The sequence below is a fragment of the Cuculus canorus genome, chromosome 14 (assembly GCF_017976375.1).
Source record: "Cuculus canorus isolate bCucCan1 chromosome 14, bCucCan1.pri, whole genome shotgun sequence".
Taxonomy (NCBI): Eukaryota; Metazoa; Chordata; class Aves; order Cuculiformes; family Cuculidae; genus Cuculus; species Cuculus canorus.
The window spans coordinates 11,543,252-11,560,471 of record NC_071414.1 but is presented as its reverse complement, the minus strand read 5'-3'; the positions used below and the strand labels follow the sequence as shown (position 1 = coordinate 11,560,471).

General features: G+C 62.4%; 1 protein-coding gene across 2 annotated transcripts; it reads left to right on the top strand.

Moving 5' to 3' along the window:
- The first annotated feature begins 210 nt into the window (after nt 1-210).
- Nucleotides 211-16,351, top strand: CPLX2 (complexin 2). 2 transcript variants are annotated; one of them, XM_054079996.1, is made up of 5 exons: nt 211-355; nt 4,891-4,989; nt 14,017-14,124; nt 14,549-14,724; nt 14,897-16,351. In XM_054079996.1, exons 3-5 carry the CDS (start codon nt 14,094-14,096, stop codon nt 15,092-15,094), a joined length of 405 nt encoding a protein of 134 aa, XP_053935971.1. In that variant the 5' UTR covers nt 211-355; nt 4,891-4,989; nt 14,017-14,093; the 3' UTR covers nt 15,095-16,351. The 2 variants fall into 2 exon arrangements, with proteins under 2 accessions (XP_053935971.1, XP_053935972.1); XM_054079997.1 differs by lacking the exons at nt 211-355; nt 4,891-4,989 and adding an exon at nt 11,984-12,032.
- The last annotated feature ends 869 nt before the right edge of the window (nt 16,352-17,220 follow it).

Below are 17,220 nucleotides of genomic sequence, written 5' to 3'. Positions count from 1 at the left end.
GAGGAGGGGGAGAATTAGATAACAACGGGGGCAACGAGGGGGCAATTACCGGTAACCAGGGGGAACAATTACCGGTAACCAGGCGGGGGCAATGATCGGTAACTGGGGCCGGGAGGCAATTACCGGTAACCGAGGAGACGGGCACGGCGGGGGGCTGCGGAGCCGGGGGCTGCCGCCGGGGGCACGGGGCGGGCAAGGGGCGGGCACGGCGGCGGCCCCGCCCGGGAGGCCGTGCGGAGGAGGGGGAGCCAGTACCGGTGTGTCCCCCCGCCCCGGTACCGTTACGGCTCCCGCCTCCCTTCCGGCGGCGGCTCGTTCCCTGCGCCGGGCGCACCGGAGCGCCGAGCCCAGGCAGGTGGGTGCGGGGCCGGGGCGGAGGGGGGGCGGGTCCGCCGTGCCGCAGAGCCCGGGGGGGGCACGGGCACCGGCCCGCCGAGCCTCCCGGGGCCGCGGCTTATGTAACGGGGCGGCGGCCGCGGGGTGCGCGGTGCGGGACGCGGGATGCAGGGGCGGGATACGGGATGCAGGTGTGGGATGCGGGATGCAGGGCTGAGCAGCGCGGCCCCGGAGTGTGTGTGTGTGTCCCTGTCGCCAGGGCTGGGGAGGCGCGAGGGATGCTGACGCGGAGGGGGTGGCAGGAGAAGGGCTGTCACCCCCCCCGGGCAGGGGTTAGCATCGCCCCTCTCCAGCCCCTCCGTGCCTGGCCGTGCCCTGCGGGGTGTGTGCTCTGCAGAGCGGGGCCGTGTGAAGGGAGACCAACCGGCTCCCCACACCCTCTGCCTGCACCCGGGGAGGCTCCGCACAGCCCTCTGCTGAGGAAGCTCCTGGTACCCCAGCAGGCTCTTCCCACGCCTCCCCATCACATCTCCCTCCTCCATCCAACCACTCGTGGAGCATCCCAGCTCGTGATCCCCCACCATGGATCTCCAGACCCTAATCTCCAGCCCCTCTCCCTACTCCACCATCCCTCCAGGGATGCCCCACGCTCCAGCCCCTCTCCTGCCATGCCCCCAGCACCGTGACTGCAGCACACAGAGCAGCTGGCTGCTGTGATCCAGGCCTGGCAGCACACGGTGGCACTGCCACCCGCATGGCACGAGCGTGACCGGGCAGCCGCTGCCTGAGGCAGGCAGTGCAGTGAGTCAGAGCAGCAAAGCAAGGGCCAGCACCTTTGCTCAGGACTGGGCTGACAGCTCAGGGCTTCTCTGTGCAACCAGCCGGGCTTTTCGGGCGGTGGCAGCCGCTGGCTGAGGTTGGTGAAGGAGCCGGAGCAATTTGAATCATACCAAGGTGCTGGGTTTGGCAAATAGAGGATGAAGAAGGATGGGCCAGGCTTGGAGAACAGGGAGGTGTCCTCACTGCCAAACCTGCCCTCATTCCCCTGAGGCCGCAGGACCCCGAGGAGCACCAGAACAGGCTGCAGTGTGGCCAGGAGAAATGGGGAGCTCAGCCCCTGGCTGGCAGTACTGCTCCCATAACCCTCACCATCCTGTAGAAACTGGAGACATCTCAGCTGAGACAGCAACACAGGAAAAAAAAAATCTCAGTCTCCCTTGGCTAGGGGCTGAGTGTTTGTTTCTTCGATTGCGTTAGTTTGAGATGACCCCAACCAGACAGAGCTATTAACACTTCTCAGCACTGGAGGATGATTGTGGTTCACACCTTGGTTCCTCCTCGGTTTCTGCAGAGGCTGCTGCTGGACGCAGCCCACCAGGCCTGGTGCTGCTTGTCGGGCACCAAAGGGAGCCACGTCGAGTTGCCCATCACAATTTTAGCACCAGCACTGAGAGGTCCCAGCAGACGTCTAGCGTTGCAGAGAAACCCTCCGGGGAAGAGATGGTGACCACTGGCAGCTTGACACTGCTCCGCTCCCAGCACTGGGCACCCACATGCCCCCACAGCCCAGAGCTGGAGAGGTCTGGTCTGGCAGGTGGGCACAGGCTCTGCAGCCTGGGTGCTGGTTTTCCCACTGGCACTGAGCCCGAGCGCTTGAGCATCACACATCACCCAAACAGCCAGGGCTGGACCACCCTGCCCAGAGCAGGACCTTCCCAGCGAATGTGCATCTCTGCCGTCACCCACAGCTTCCGTGTGTTCCTGCCCAGACCTCCCCATTTGTTCTTATGCCAGCATCATCCTTGAGTTTAAATGATCCTTCTCCCTCCCCGGTGTTTACTTGCCGGGTGTATTTATAGAGAGCAATCAGGCCTGCTCAGCCAGGGTAAACAAGCTGCACTCCTGCGGGCTGCTCTCGCGTGAGCACTCTCTGCTCATTTGTCCCAGGAGCTTTCCCCTTCACCTCTCCTGGCTTCATGGAGCCTTCCTGGTTGTGGAGACCTGGACAGTGTGCCTCTCCAGCCACAGGCTTTCCAGGCTGCCTCCAGCATCTCATTGGGTCATCGAATGCCTCACCAGGAACCGCTGTCACGTTTTCCACGCTACTCTGCACCGCAGGTGCCTGCTCCTCCTGTAAACAGCCTGGCCAGCAAGTCTGTCCCTCCCCAGCTGGTTCTCCTGCCGCAACAGTCACCAGAGGCTCAGAAACATCGCTCATCCCAGCCAAATCCCAGAGCCCTGTGACGATGTGACCCAGACCCGCCCTGGCTTGTGCCAAGGTGAAGTCTGCAAGAAGTGTTGAGCTTTTTGAGGCTGAGGGTCTGCTTTTTGAAGGCATGGCAGTTGGCTGATGTACAGGATGCCAACTGGGAATTGCCTCTGCGGGCAGCCCAGCATGGCATGGTGCCTCGAGCCCTTTGCACCCCTGCATGACAGCCAGGATGGCGCACTGCCAGCACCAAGTCCAGTTTGAGGATATTTTGCCCAAGCATCGTGGCTCTGAGCCTTCTTTCCTGTGCCGGTGCCCAGACACGAAGCTGATGCCAACCCCAAGACAGGTCACGAGAGTATTTCCCTTGGACGTGAGAAGCGCTTTGAGATGTAGCCCAGAGTTTCCCAGCCCACATACCCCACTGCTTCCCTTCCTGTGCCCACCCTCCTCTGCAGACATTTGAACGAGCGCAGCTAAAAAGCCGTGTGCCGAGAGCTCGAGGTGCCAAAGCAGAAGAGCTGCAGTTTTCCCTGGATGCTGTCTAGTGTCCAGACCTTAGCTGGATAAAAGCAGCCCTGCCAGCACCTGTGGGCACCACAGTCCACAGAGCTGGACGTGTCCTGGCACTGTCACTCTGCTCTGTTCTTCCCTGTCCTCTGCTTTTGGCTGCGGTTGGTGTCTGATTACCTGGACAGACAGACAGACCGAGCTAGTGCAGCTGTCCAGGTGAGATGCATCTTTGTGATGTTGGCAGGCTCTACCCATTGCAAAGACAGGAAAACAAAAAAACACTTTGGTCTGGTGCAGAAAAAAAAGTATCCTGCAGGGATTGGAGCATCATCCCCAGAACCCCCTACATCTCCTCAGGTACCTGAGTAAGGGGTCACCACTCATCGCACCCTCTGGGGTTTCAGCAAAGAGCAGCTGATTTGCACCCGAGGCCGTGGTGGGCAAAGCAGGGGACTGATCCTGTCCCGGCCCAGTTCATCTTGTTAGTGCTGAACTGTCTGGAAATGAACCCACCCCAGCTCCGAGACACGTGTCCCCACAGCACTCTGCAGCCCATCTTACCATGCTCCTGAGCCTTCCCACATCCCGAAGGAGGCAGCGGTTGTCCCCAGCAAAGGTCACCTTCATGCTGCTGCTGAGCCCTTTCCAGGCTGAGCTTTTAGTGCTGCATTTCCCAGGAAGCAGTCACCATTCTGGGGTCTCCTCAGGGGTCCCACTGGGGATCCCCTGCCCCTTCCCTGCAGCCCCCAGAGCTCAGGGTACCCTGGGTGAGCCTGCACCCTCCCCAAAGCCAGTGCTGCACCCATAGCTGGCGGTGTCTCCTGCCCCCTGCTCTGTAATGCTTTTATAATAAAAATGCAGGCTCCATCCATCGCAACCCCTGCTCCTCCAGCGTCGCTGTTTGCCTGTGTTTCCCCCGGCTCCCCTGGGTCATTTATTTATCTCCAATTTGTCAAAGCCTCCCTCCTTCCCCTGGGTGGAGGAAAAGCCTTTGCTCGAAGTCAGGATGAATTTGTAACTTCCCCAGGAACCTGCTCCCTGAGTCACAGAGCACAAATCACACTCGTGGCACCCGTCGCGGTGGCATCAGCTGCAGCGTGGGGAGGGCCACCCCAGAAACCGCCGGCACAGCGCCCAGCGCCCACCTGCCTGTGGCTCTGCACAGCCGTGCCCAGGCCAGCATCCCCCAGCAGGGCCCCCTGCGTCTCCCTGAGCATCACAAGGGGATTTCAAGGACATTCAGGGAAGGGATGAGATTCCCAGGGCAGGAGCTTCCTGAGGCCTGGGAGAAGTGAGGAGCCCAGAGTGGGGCGAGGCTTTCTCAAACTGTGAAGTCTGAGCAAGGGGTTTTTGTTTGGCAGCTTATTTTAACTTGCCATGATGTTCTCCGCAGAAGAAATTCTACATTTGCAAACTGAGGAAGGCAGAGTTAATGTGAAATTTTAAAACCCTCAAAGAGTTGAGAGTCCTCTAAATATTTAATGAAGGCATCCAAACTGCCTGCTGTCTGCAGAGGCAGCCAGGAGCCCTCTGCCAGTCGCGGAGGTGGTGTTCCTGATCTACAAGAGGAGCAAAGACCCCGATGGGCTGCAACCTCCTGCAGCCTGTCACCCTCCCCATGCCCTGCTGTGCTCCCACCCGTGGGGACATGGCAGCTCTTGGAGGTCGGAGTGCTGGGGGATGCACAGACCCGCCCTGGTCCCCTTGGGTTGGGGGAGAGGGCAGCAGGCCCTGCTCTGTCCATCACCCACAAGTGATTTTGCTTTGCCCACCCATCTGGTTTGGGGGCTGCACCCTGGAGATGATCATCTCGCTGTCCATGTCTCCCGCAGGCCCTGCTCTCCCTGCGATGCTCAGCCACCCCCGCGAGGTCCTCGTTCGCCTGCGTTAGGTGCTGAAGCCTGCAAACGCCCGGCGCTGCACGCACCAAGGTAGGCAACACTGCCACGGACACGGTGCAGCCATGGGGTGGATGGGGAGGGGCAGAGGTAACACCTGGGGCTGCCTCAGCAGAGCCAGTTGGGCCCTCCAGGATGGGGTGTTCATCATGGGCATCTTGATGACTTGAGACCTCAGTGCAGGGTGAGAGGGATCCGGATCAGCTCAGGACCAGGCTCAGGCCGTGGGAGCAGGGAGCCGCTCGGGCTTCAGGGTGGATGGTGGGCACAGTCCTGCCTGGGTACGGTGGCAGGTGACAGTGACTGTGGAGCTGGTGCAGGGCCAGGGTTTTTTTTCTTTTTCTTTTTCTTTTTTTTTTTTTCCTTTTCTTTTTGCCTTTGAAAGTCCCCAGATGGGAAAGGTACTCGCCAAACCCCACTGAAAGCAGCCAAGAATGAATTTTCTGGCCAGAGCTCCAGCAGCTCTTGGAGCAGCGCCGTGCCCGTCCGGCGTCACGCCGCAGCGGAAACCCCAAGCACCAGCAGGCTGGAGGAGGTCTCAGCTGGGGTGGGCAGTGAGCACCCCCCACCATCCAAGCTGCCCCCATTGTGCAGGGATCTCACCCCTCTCAGCGCCCCAGGACAGGGCAGTGCAAGCTCATCCCACTTGCACCAAGCTGCAGCTTGGCTGGAGCCCAGACACCCAGATGTCCCCCCTCACGCTGCCATGAAGCCCCCGACCATGCAGCCATCTGCTGCTGTTGGAGGACAGGGTGCCCCCAGCACTGTGGCCCTCGGACGACTGTGTTGCGTGGAGCATGGGACATCTCAGCTCCCAAAGGTCCCCTCTCATGGGATGCAGTGGGCCCTTCTTCCCGGGAAGGCAGATGCTCTCCCAGAGCCAGGCTGGGAGTTTGGGTAGAGCAGGACCAACCATGATGGCATACCAGCTCCTCCGTTCCTCCCGCCCTTAAGCCTTGGTGGTGCAATGGGAAGTAGAGTCACCCCAGCCTCTCTGCCCTCCTCTTGAGAGCCCTAAAGAACTTGCAGGATCTTTGCAAAACCAATGCCTGTATCAGCACGAGGCAGAACCCCAGGGGAGCAACACCTGGGGTTTCATTTTTGAGGGAGCTTCAGCTGGAGGAGGGACAGGCAGGGGCTGCAGCTGCTCTGCTGTGACCTGGATGCCCAGACTTGAGCTAATTGTGCCCTTGTCCTTCGTACCTTTCCCCTGCCAGTGAAATGAGTGTGCCTATAAGCTCTTGAGGCTTTCTACAGGGAGCAGGTGCCCAAATCCCACGCTCACAGAGCCAGGAGGGGACCCTCAGGCATCCACTCTCTGCACAGTCCCAACCACCTCCATCATCAGTGCCTGTGTAGGTCCCTGCCAGGGCAGCGGGGATGGACGTCAGTATGTGCAAAGGCTGGCTCCTTCCCCGAAGGTGAGGGGTGGGGTGATGGGGAGGGGCAGGGAGACAGTGCAGGGGCTTGGGGAGGCTTTTGTCTGCTCCCCAAGCAGTGCCTGGTGTGCTGCACCCAGCTCTGCACTGCACCGGCCCCTGCAGAGCTGTGCGGGTGTGCGTGCCTGCCATAAATATTGATGGGGTGGACTCGGCGCAAGTGTGGCTTTTGTATACGGTGATTGGGATGTAAATGCTGTAAGTACCTGCTGTGTGGGCAAGAGAAAGTGGTGGAGGGGATAGCACTGAGGCTGAATGCACGGTGTCTTTTTTACAGGGAGGTAGGACCCATCCTACCTGAGATGGGAAGGTGGAAAGTGGCTGGGTGAGTAACCCCAAGGGTCAGAAACCTGTTTGGGGGATCACCCAGATCCGCAGCAAGCCTAAATCTTCCAGCTGACGCTGCTGTGAGCCACCACGGCTCCCACAGCACGCTCCCCACACAGCCACACCAGGATAAACAGTGAGGGGCTGCAGTGCCTCTGTTTAACAATGAATGGCACAGAGACACTGGATGCACACGAGGAGCCGGGAGCCACAGGGGTGAGGAGTTGCCACTGCAGTCCTCGGCTGGTGGCATCCATCCTGGTGTCCACTGATGCTCACAGGATGTGGATACCTCAGGGCTCTGGGTGACCCTGAGACTGGGGCTGGGTGAGCAGAGCTCCCCATTGCAGGGCAGAGAGCAGCAGCAAAGCCAAGGCACTCAGTCATGCAGCAGGTGACATCCTGGCCATGCTGGATGCTTCTTAGCCTGGAGATGAGCCCCTGTCCCCTTTGGCATTCCAGCTGGGACATTCAGCCCCTCTGTCACTTTCTCTCCTACAGATGTAGGTGTCTGTGGTCTTTCTGGGAGGTTCTGGAGAGCTGGGTAGCACTGGGAGCTTCCGTCCCTCTCTAGCATCATCCTGGGACACTGCCATGCTGGGAACAGCTGGAAGCTGTGGGCTCAGTTTCCTCCTTACCTCATCCCTCCTTCAGCCACAGCCACTCAGGCTCACACACTGGCTGCCATGCCCGGGACAACCAGCTCCTGCAAACAGCTTCCCTGGGGAATGCATGCATCCCTCATTGCGTGCGGTGCCGTGATCCGGCCCCGCCGACCATCTGCCGCAGCAGCTCCCAGCCACCCACTCGCTGGCTCTCGCTGCACCCCACAGCACGGAGCCGGGCAGGGACAGGACAGGGGTGCCTAGTGCACCCCACTGCCCCATGGGCTGGGGCTCGGCAGGAGAGGGCAGCCTGGTCTGCGAGAGCAATGTCATTGGCACCATGGTAGCAATGCAGATGGGTCTGCGATACTGATGCTGACGGGGCCATGGTTTTAATGCAGATGGGCCCGTGAGAGTGATGCAGGAGAACAGGAAAAGCCGCAATGTCAGCCTGGAGCCCCTCTGGCTGCAGGGGTGCTTTGCTGTGTCCGTGCAGAGCAGGGCACAGGGAGGGCAGCAGGCAGGAGCCTTCCCTGTCCAACCAGCAAAACCTGGAGCCAGGGTGACTCTGAGTATGGAGCCAGGGTGACTCCGAGTATGGAGCCAGCAGAAGTCGTCCTGTGAGGGTGGCTGCAGGGGCAGACTTGGCCTGTTTTCTCTGTCCCTCTCTGGTGAGCTCAGGGGGCGCAGTGCTGCTCCCACCGTTAGCAAAAGCATCACAGCGCAGCCAAGGTCAAGCCACAGCATGAGCCCACCTTGCTCGCTGCCAGCCCCATGGCAAGCTCCCATGCCAGCCCCTCGCTGAGACCCACATTCGCCCCCCATGCCTGGCATAGGGGGGTAACGGGGGAGTGGGTGCTGAGAGGGCACCCACATATGCTGGGGGTGCGCTGTGACTTGCTGGAGGGGCAGAGCACTGGCCCCAGCACCCCCAGCGCCTGGATATGGGTGTCTCTAAGCACTGTGTAACAGAATGACCCTGAGTCCCCCTCACCTCGAGGGGTGTCACCAGTGGGAGGGACAGCAGGGATAGCAGAGGCTGTCCCTGCAGTCTGTGCTCAGCCGCTGTGCTGGAGGGTCTGGCTCCAGCCTGATGCTACAGCACACTGGTGCCTGTCCCTGCCCTTGTCCCCACCGGGTGTCATCCCCAGCGGGCTAGGGCTGCTCTTCAGAGGCTGCAGCTGCTGCGTGTTTTGTGCTGCCTCTTCCTCTTCTCTCGGCTGCTGTTTTTTGTTTTGTTTAAGAGGCTGGGTTACGAATTTTAAACAGGCTCCTGAAAAACCCAATTACCTCCAGAAGACAACCTGATAAAAGCTGCCTAAGTGGCACTGTGGAAATCGCCTTGTGCAGCAGCCCAGGGAAAACCAACATAACAAAGCCTTTGGAAATGGAGTTAACCACTTTTAATCCCTTGGTGCAATGAGAAGGACCAATAATTATTTTCTGCAGACATGGGGGGGGGGGGCGGAGAATAAGTGAAGTAACTGTCCTGGTCTAATGGGTGGCAGCAGGCTGGGCTGGCAGCGCTGCAGGGATGGGTGCAGGTATTCAGGCACCTGCTTCCCTCTGCCAGGGAGCTTTGCAAGGGTCCACGGAGGCTGTGACCTTGCAGGGTCCCTGTACAGCCACAGGGCCTGGGGGTAATACCAGCAGCGGGTTGGGCAGGTGCTGCACTGGGAGCTGCTGGTGGATGCGGTGGGCAGTGCAGCAGCGAGCCCCGTGCCCTTTCCCTAGGCACCAGCAGAGAGCAGAAGGGAGGCTGTGCCAAGGCCCTGGCACCAGGCACAGGCTCCATCCCTGCCACGCTGCCCCCACAAGCCGGCACAGAGGCAACTTGCAGGACTTGGCAGCGTTGAGAGCTTCATCGTCCATCTGGCCACAGCACTGCCCCACTGTCACTCCCATCCCTCCCTGTGCCTTCCATTCCTGCCTCCGCCACCAGCTCCCGGCAGCCACCCCAGAGGTGACACTGCGCAGGATAATTCCAGGGGACAGCTGTGCCTAAGCAGTGCCCATGCCAGGCACAAGCAATCTTCCAGCACCTGGAGCATGCTCCAAATGCCTGACTGAGCCTACTCAGCACTTGGACTGCAGGTATCCCCTGTGCCTATCCTCATCACAGGTGCAGGGGTGTCCACAGCGGCGTGCGGGGCCGGAGGACAAAGGCAATAGCCAGGGCTGGTGATGAGCCCCTGGCTGCCCTTCCCATGGCAGCCCAGCTGGCAGGGTAAGGGTGAGCGCCCATCAGCTGCGGTTGCACTGCCGACACGGGCAGCTGGAGTGCCGGGGCGGTTGGCCGCAGCTCACATGAGCCTCGTGTTTCCCGCAGCAGCAGGGACGGGGGCTGCTTCGCCCACCTTCCCTTGGCCACCCCACACCCCATGCAAGGTCCCACACTTGGGGACAGCACTCCAGGCTACCAAAATGCAAGGACAGCAAGTACGGCTTTAGTGCTGGGCAGTGGCACAAGGGACAGACCAGCCAGCTTAGCTGCAGCTTATACTGGGAGCAGTCCCCCAGTACACTGGGAGCTACTGAGGGAGGGTGCATTTAATGCGCAGAGGCATCTCCAAAGATTGAAAGACTCAAGGACCCATCCCGGGAACAAAAGAAGGCGTTTGTCAGGCGCTGAGAGATGGGCTCGTTAATTCCTCCTGGCTGTCACACTTATCTGAAATGAATTTGTGCTCCGCTGTATTATTTTTAATACAATAGGAGCGGTGCCACCCGCCCACCGCCCGGCTGCCGGGAGCGCTGACGTCAGCACCCAGAGCAGGGCTGCCGCAGGATGGACGGACGGACAGATGGGCCACGCACAGGCCTGTCCCACTGCCCAACATCCCTGTCCCACTAGGTCCTGGTGGGCAGAGCGGGGCTGGGCACGAGGGCAGGAGGCATTTTATCTGTGGAGGTGGCAAAAGGAGTTGTTGGGCTGTGCCGCAGCAGAAGGAAGCAGCGGGCTTGGGGCTGGCAGCGACAGGGTGTGCCAAGGGGGTATTTTGGGGAGTGGAGTGACAAGGGCTCTATCCTCTATCTGTTGTCCCTGTGCCGAGACCCATCCACAGCAGAGACCGTGCGTCAAAGCAATGGGTGCACACACATGGATCTGCCAGTGCCACGTCCCTGTGGAGGTGCTGGGCTGGCACAGACGTGGCGCAGCTCCGGCCGCCTCAGCTGCAGGATGGCTCCTCGCTGCTGCCCCACATCACCTCCATCCTCCTCACAGCAGCCCCAGCAATGCCCAGCAGCATCTCTGCAGCCTGCACTGCCAGGCTTGTGGGTGCAGCCACAGCTCATCCCAGCTCCCCGCAGCCTCCCACATGCAGGAGGGGTCCCCAAAACAACCCCACACCCAGACCCCCCTCCAGCACTTCTCCACGCCGTAGCCACGAGAATCCCCGCAGGGCTTCTCCTCCAGAGCCTCACCGTTAAACACCAGCTATCCCCAAAGCCTGGCTCAGAGCACTGCTAATCTGATTTGCAAAGGGCTCATCTTGTTTCTAATAACCCAGGGCTGGATTAATTAGGAGGCGCCGGCTGCCCCTCTGCCGGGTGGCAGGGCTGGCGGTGGGGTACGCAGCCATCCCCAGCATCTCTCTGTGCACAGGGACAAGGATGGGACACCCAAGGGAGCCCTGTCCCACAGTCAGGGGGGGCAGGAGGGGCCCATCTCCCTTTGGGCAGGCGTGAGGAGGCCAGTCAGGATGGTGTCTCCCATTTTCCTTGCTGGGAACCCCCACTGAAGGGGGTGCTGAGCGCTGTGGGCCTCATGGCCTCAACGCCATCACACAGCCCCTCCCAGCATCTCCTGTCTGAGAATCCCCCCACCTACCGTGGGACCCCCCCTGGGGGGCAGCACCAAAAATCCAAAGCTAAGGCCTCCGAGCAGTGGCTGTTGATGAGGGGAGGGGGCACAAGGTGATTTCTCATGGACTTTAATTAAACTTCTGCTCCACCTCTGCAGAGGGGACAGGGTGCTGCGGTGGAGAGAGCAGGCGGGTGCGGGATTGGAATTGGGGGGGGAGAGGGTGGGCAGCTCCCGTGCGGCTCCGGCTGATTAATGCCTCGTTTCGCCCATTAATTGCTGCGGAGGTGAATCATTAACCCCACGCAGGACACACTCCCCCATCCCTCCGCTGCGGGAGTGTGGGGAGGGAGTCCAGGGGGCCCCCGTGTGTATCCCGGGGAGCGATTCGAGGTCCTACCAGCACCTGGACGTGCGGTGTTTCCCGGGGGGGGTCCATTGGGTTTCCCAGGGACCGATGTGGGGCTCCCCCCCGGCACCGGGACGTGCAGCGTTTCCCGGAAGGGGTCTATTTGGTCCCCCTGTGCATCCCGGGGAGGGATGTGGGGTCCCACCAGCACCGGGATGCCCGACGTTTCCCGGGAGGCGGGGGCGTCTGCATCCCGGGGAGTGATGCGGGACTCCCCCCGGGCACCGGTTCGTGCGGCATTTTTCGGGGGGAGTGTCCATTGGGTCCCCGTGTACATCCCGGAGGGCGATAAGGGGCTCCCCCCACGGGCACCGGTTCGTGCGGCGTTTCCCGAGGGTCCCGCACTCCCCCCGGTGCGGGGCCGGGCTGCGCGGCGGGGGGAGTCGCCCCGGGCGGGCGCTCGCGTGCCGGCGGGGGCGGGCAGGGGCCGTGCCGCGGCGGGGCGGGGCGGGAGGGCGGAGCGGCGGCAGCGGAGAGCGGCGGCGGAGCCGGTGAGTGCCGCGCCGGTGCTGAACGGACAGCGCCGCCGCTGCGGCACCGCGCGGCACCGGGGGCGGGCGGGGCCCCCGCCGCGTACCGGGTGGGGGAAGGGGGTCCCCGCGGCACCGCGTCCCCTGCTCGACCCCCGCCCTCCCCGTGCCCCTGCACCCCCCACCCCGCCTCCCCGGCGTCCCTCGTCCCGACCGTCCCTCCCCCGTTTCCCGCACCCCTCTGCGGTCCCGGTGTCCCCTTTGCCCCTGGTACGTGTCCCCCGTTTCCCGCACCCCCCTGCGGTCCCGGTGTTCCTCGCATGCCGAGTGTCCCCTAGGTCCTGTGTCGCCGCTGTCCCTCGCCCCCCCCACCATGTCTCCTGCGTCGCTGCAGCCCGTGCGGTCTCGGTGTCCCGGTGTCCCCCACGTACCCCGGTGTCGCTGCGCCCTCCCCCCACGCAACCTCGGTGTCCCGGTGCCCCCCGTGTCCCAATGGCACCCAGTCTCCCCTGCAGCCTCGGTGTCCCGGTATCCCCGGCGCCTCCCACCCTCCCCCGTGGCCCCGGGCAGCACCGCCTGTAGAAGCGCCCCCTCCACCCGGAGCCCCGGGCCTGGGAGCAGCAAACTTCCCTGGGTGTCGGTTCATGGAGACCCCCGCATCCCACTGCAGGGTCCCGGGGAGCCATGGTGGGGGGACCCGCGGGGCTGCAGTACCCATTGGGTGCACACACACGCACACACGCTGCAAACTGCACACCCAGGCTGAGAACACTGCCTGCAGCCCCCCGTGCACACACAGGGCATGCTGGGGGTAAGGAACACCCCTAGATCCCCCCCCCAAACCTCCTCCGCCTGCAGTCCCCCACACGCACACACAGAACATGCAAACATCCTGCAACACCCCCACACATACACACACGCAGCACAGGCTGCAAATTTGTGTGCGCAGCCACCCCATACAGCCTGCAAACCCATGGACCCGCATACACCACCACCACCCCCGTGCACATTAACGCAGCCTACACCTCCCCAGTGTGCAAACTTGTACAAGCTGCATACAGTGTGCAAACCTCTGTGCACATGCTCACCCATGCAAACCCTTGCACACACATCCGCAGAGCTTGCAAACGCCGAAACTCAGGCACGCACACACTCAAAGCTTGCAAACAGGCTGCAAACCGTGTGGGCACACGCAGCTCGCAGCCCCACAAACTTATACACACAGACACACGTGTGCACACTCCCTTGTGCAAACACAGCCTGCAGCCACCCACAAACGCACCTCTTGGCCAAACACAGCCTGCACATACAGCTGACACACACAGAGCACAGGCGAACACAGACGGCCACACGCACACAGCCAGCCACACACATTCTGTCCCGCACACACGGTGCCCCTGCACGCCGTCACCTACCCCCAGCGATCACACACAGTCACAGGCTGCTGCCTACAACCTCAACAGCCCCCAAACACTGCCACAACCTGCCAACAGTCCTTTCTCCATCCCTCAGCAAAGCACATGCATTGAGACAGACACACACACGGGCGTGCACACACACAAACACACAGCACCCTGCGTCCAGCTGTAACACACTGGCATCCCCAGGCAGGGTCTGTGTCCCCTCCTAAAGCAGGGGCACACAGTGGGTGATGGCATGGTGGGTGCCCGTCCTGCCAGCCCTACAGGCACCCCAGGAGTCCTGGGCTCCTACTGCCCCACCGAGGGCAGCGCAGGAGTGGAGAGCCCTTCTGGGGTCCCTGCCTTGGTCCTTCCACAGATCCCTAAGATCAGTAGGGATGTGGGGAAGGGGCGGAGGAGAGCAGGTGTTGACAGCAGGCAGATCTGCCCACCCTCTGCCCGCAAACTCCAAAAGCTCCCTCTGCCCATCCTGGAAGGCATTTGGAGTTGGAGACCCAGAAGGTGCATCCTGCAGCCCCAGGGACAATCCTGTCCCTTGTGCCTGAGCACCTCATCCCCAAGTGCATCCCTCTCTGCCCACACAGGTGGCCCTGGTCGGCGAGCCCAGAAAGCAGTGGATGAGCGCTGGGCACTGGCCTAGCCGCACACACACACCGGCACCATGGATTTCGTCATGAAGCAAGCGCTGGGCGGTGAGTGGGTGCTGTCTCCCCTCGAGGTCCCTGCTCTGGGAGCAATGCTGGCCCTGGGAGCACGGTGGGATGGGCATGGTGAGGGCACGGAGCCACGGGGAAAGCCAGCAGCAGCGCAGAGCTGCCCTCCAGGGCTCCCATTCCCAGCCTCAGCAGCAACTGGCTGGGGAATCCTGGCTCTCCCGCCACTGACTGGGATTCCCTGACGGGTCTCCTGGGTGCCAGCGCCAAAGGCGCTGCCGGCATCTCCCTCGCCTTACACTGAATTAGAGCTGCACAGCCAGCCTGTGGCACTCCCCATCCCTGCAGCCGCCGGAGCCCATTGGCAACTGGCTCTGGCGCGAGTGGCCCTGGGGACATCCCGGGTTGTCCTTGCTGAGGTGCAGCACTCTTGGGGACCAGCTGACAGTCCTGTACTGTGCAGGGGCCACCAAGGACATGGGGAAGATGCTTGGAGGTGAGGAGGAGAAGGACCCCGACGCGCAGAAGAAGGAGGAGGAGAGGCAGGAGGCCCTGCGCCAGCAGGAGGAGGAGCGGAAAGCCAAGCATGCCCGCATGGAAGCAGAGCGGGAGAAAGTCCGGCAGACAATCCGTGACAAGGTGGGCACACACCTCCCCTGTGCCCACTCCTGCCCATGGTACCTGGGGTGGGGCTTGGACAGGGAGCCGGCATGGCCAAGGAGGAGGGTGGCCTGAGGCAGTGGTGGTGGGCGTGGGGCACAGCATGGGCAGCACTCACTGACTGCCCTGCTGAGCACCCATGTCCTCGCAGTACGGGCTGAAGAAGAAGGAGGAGAAGGAGGCAGAGGAAAAAGCCGCACTGGAGCAGCCATGTGAGGGCAGCCTGACACGCCCCAAAAAGGCGATCCCAGCAGGCTGCGGGGACGAGGAGGAGGAAGAGGAGGAGAGCATCCTGGACACCGTGCTCAAGTACCTGCCCGGCCCGCTGCAGGATATGTTCAAGAAGTAACAGCACCGCCAACCCTGCCATGGGGTGCTGGGGCACGGGCGCCCTCTCCCCTTGAACCCTTCCATCAGTTCCCTTGGCCCCGGGGGTGTCCCTGCACCCCCTCCACATCCCCTCCTGCCCTGTCCCCTGATCAGACCAAAAACCCACCCCGTCCCGTCCAGGCAGGGCCCCCCCACCATGCCATGCCAAAGGGGAGCGGCCCTGGCTGGACATGGTGAACCGGGACCAAATGCACTGATGTAACCTCGCGGCAGGCTGGGGGCACCCCAGGCCCTACCGGCCCCCCGGGGTGGCTCCCCGTGCCCCCTGCCCTGCCCCTCCTGCCCTCCCAGGGGACCCCGGCAGGCTTCTGCTCGCCTGCCCCCGTCCCCAGCACTGCCATCCCCCTGCCCCGTCCCGCCCTGGGCGAAGCCCAAAGCACAAAGCCAGGCGCCCTGCCCGCAGCTCCCCCATCCCCAGTCCCTGGGCACGGGGGTCCCCCGGGGCTGCCCGGTGTGCCCCAGCATCGGGGGGTTGGAGGGGACCCCCCTCCCCGCATCTCTGGCCCCATAGTTAAAGCCATATCAGTTAGACTGCAATACTTCAGCACCGGGAGGAGCGGGCGCCGCGCTCCGCCGACCGTGTACAAAGGCGCGTGCGGGGCAGGGACCCCCTGCCTCGCCCCCCCCCGCCCTGTCCCTGCCGTCCCCACTGCTCACTCGTCCGTGTCTTGGCCCTGCTGGCCCCCCCGTTTTCGCATTAGTGTCTCTGTGCCAGGGTGCGCCTCGTCGCTCCATGCGTCCTCGTGTCCGCTGCTCACGCTCCCACTCCCGAGTCCCCGCTGTCCCCAGGGCCACACGCGGCACTGAACTGCGAGCCCTTCGGTGCGCTGCCGGGGCCCCTGCTCTGTCCCCTGCAATAAAGCCAGCACGGGACCAAGGGCTGCCAGGCCAGTCCCAGGCTGGGAGTGCCCGTCTGCCCCCACCTGACGCTGGACACACGGGTCCCCCACACCTGGGAAGGAATCTCTGGGCAAGCGTCCAGGGCACGTCCCAGGAGCTGCTGCTTGCACCCTAAGCAGGGGATGTGGGGGCACGCCCTCACCCCGTCCCATCCCTTGCTGCACCGTGCTCCCCTCTCCCTGTGCTTCCTCTGCCACAGCCCCCAGCTGCTCACCAGGGCCCTCCCCGGGAGGCGGCGGGCGGCTCGGGGTCCCGCAGTCATGCTGTGACCATCCTGCTCGAACTAGTCTTTGACAAACTAATAAAATAAAGGGATTTGTACATTGCTCCGGCCTCTTCTCAGCCATTGCTTCCCTGGGGCCCCACACCAATTCCCTTGCCCTCCACGCCCCTTCAGGGCTGAGACCTGGCTGCCTATCACACTAGGGGAGGCCAAAGGGCCCACCCTGGGCAGCACCCAAGCCAGGCAACAGCAGAAAGGAGAGGGCACACTTGGCTCAGAACCCTGCTCAGTCCAGATGCCTCCCCATCCCCCAGCGTTCACCCTGCAAGCACCCTCTCCAGGGTTGGGGACCTGGTAAAAAGGACGGGTGCTGGTAGGCCAGAGTCCCATAGACATGGCAGGTGGGCTTCTGGCCCTTCCCCCAGGCCCTGGGACTCTCCCCACAAAATGACTGAGGATAACCCTGGGGAACAAGGGCTGTTTGTGGTGGGTCACAGCCTTTCACTCTCACATGAGAAGAGGCATAAGGCAATGGGGCACCTTGTATCCCATAGCGAGGCAGAGCTCCTGGCAATGCCCAGGCTTGGCACAGCCCTAGAGGCCTCCATCTGGAGCCAGCCTCAGCTTCGACTGATTTGCCATCATTTACCAGCAAAGAGTTCAGCCGTTACTGAGGCGGCATCAGCAGAGCAGTCACCTGGAAAAGCCTGTCAGAAGAAAATATTAGAGTAGGAAATGATAGAGATCTTGCAGGCAAGGTCTCCATCGCGGGGGGAGGTGCCCACATCTCCTCTGTGGTGACCATCTCCCCTGCAACCCAGCATGTTGGCACAGGGGGAAGAAAGCCCCACGGCTCTCCCTGGGGAGCAGGGACAGGGGAGGCATTATCTGTCACCCCTAGCAGGGGCGCGGGGAAGGGCTCTGCACAGGTCGGAGACCACGGTGTGGGACAGGCAGCATCT

Coding starts and splice junctions, on each gene's coding strand:
- CPLX2 (XM_054079996.1), top strand. CDS start 14,094: ATGGATTTCGTCATGAAGCAAGCGCTGGGCG. Junction 14,125..14,548: donor CATGAAGCAAGCGCTGGGCG/GTGAGTGGGTGC, acceptor TGTACTGTGCAG/GGGCCACCAAGGACATGGGG. Junction 14,725..14,896: donor GGCAGACAATCCGTGACAAG/GTGGGCACACAC, acceptor ATGTCCTCGCAG/TACGGGCTGAAGAAGAAGGA.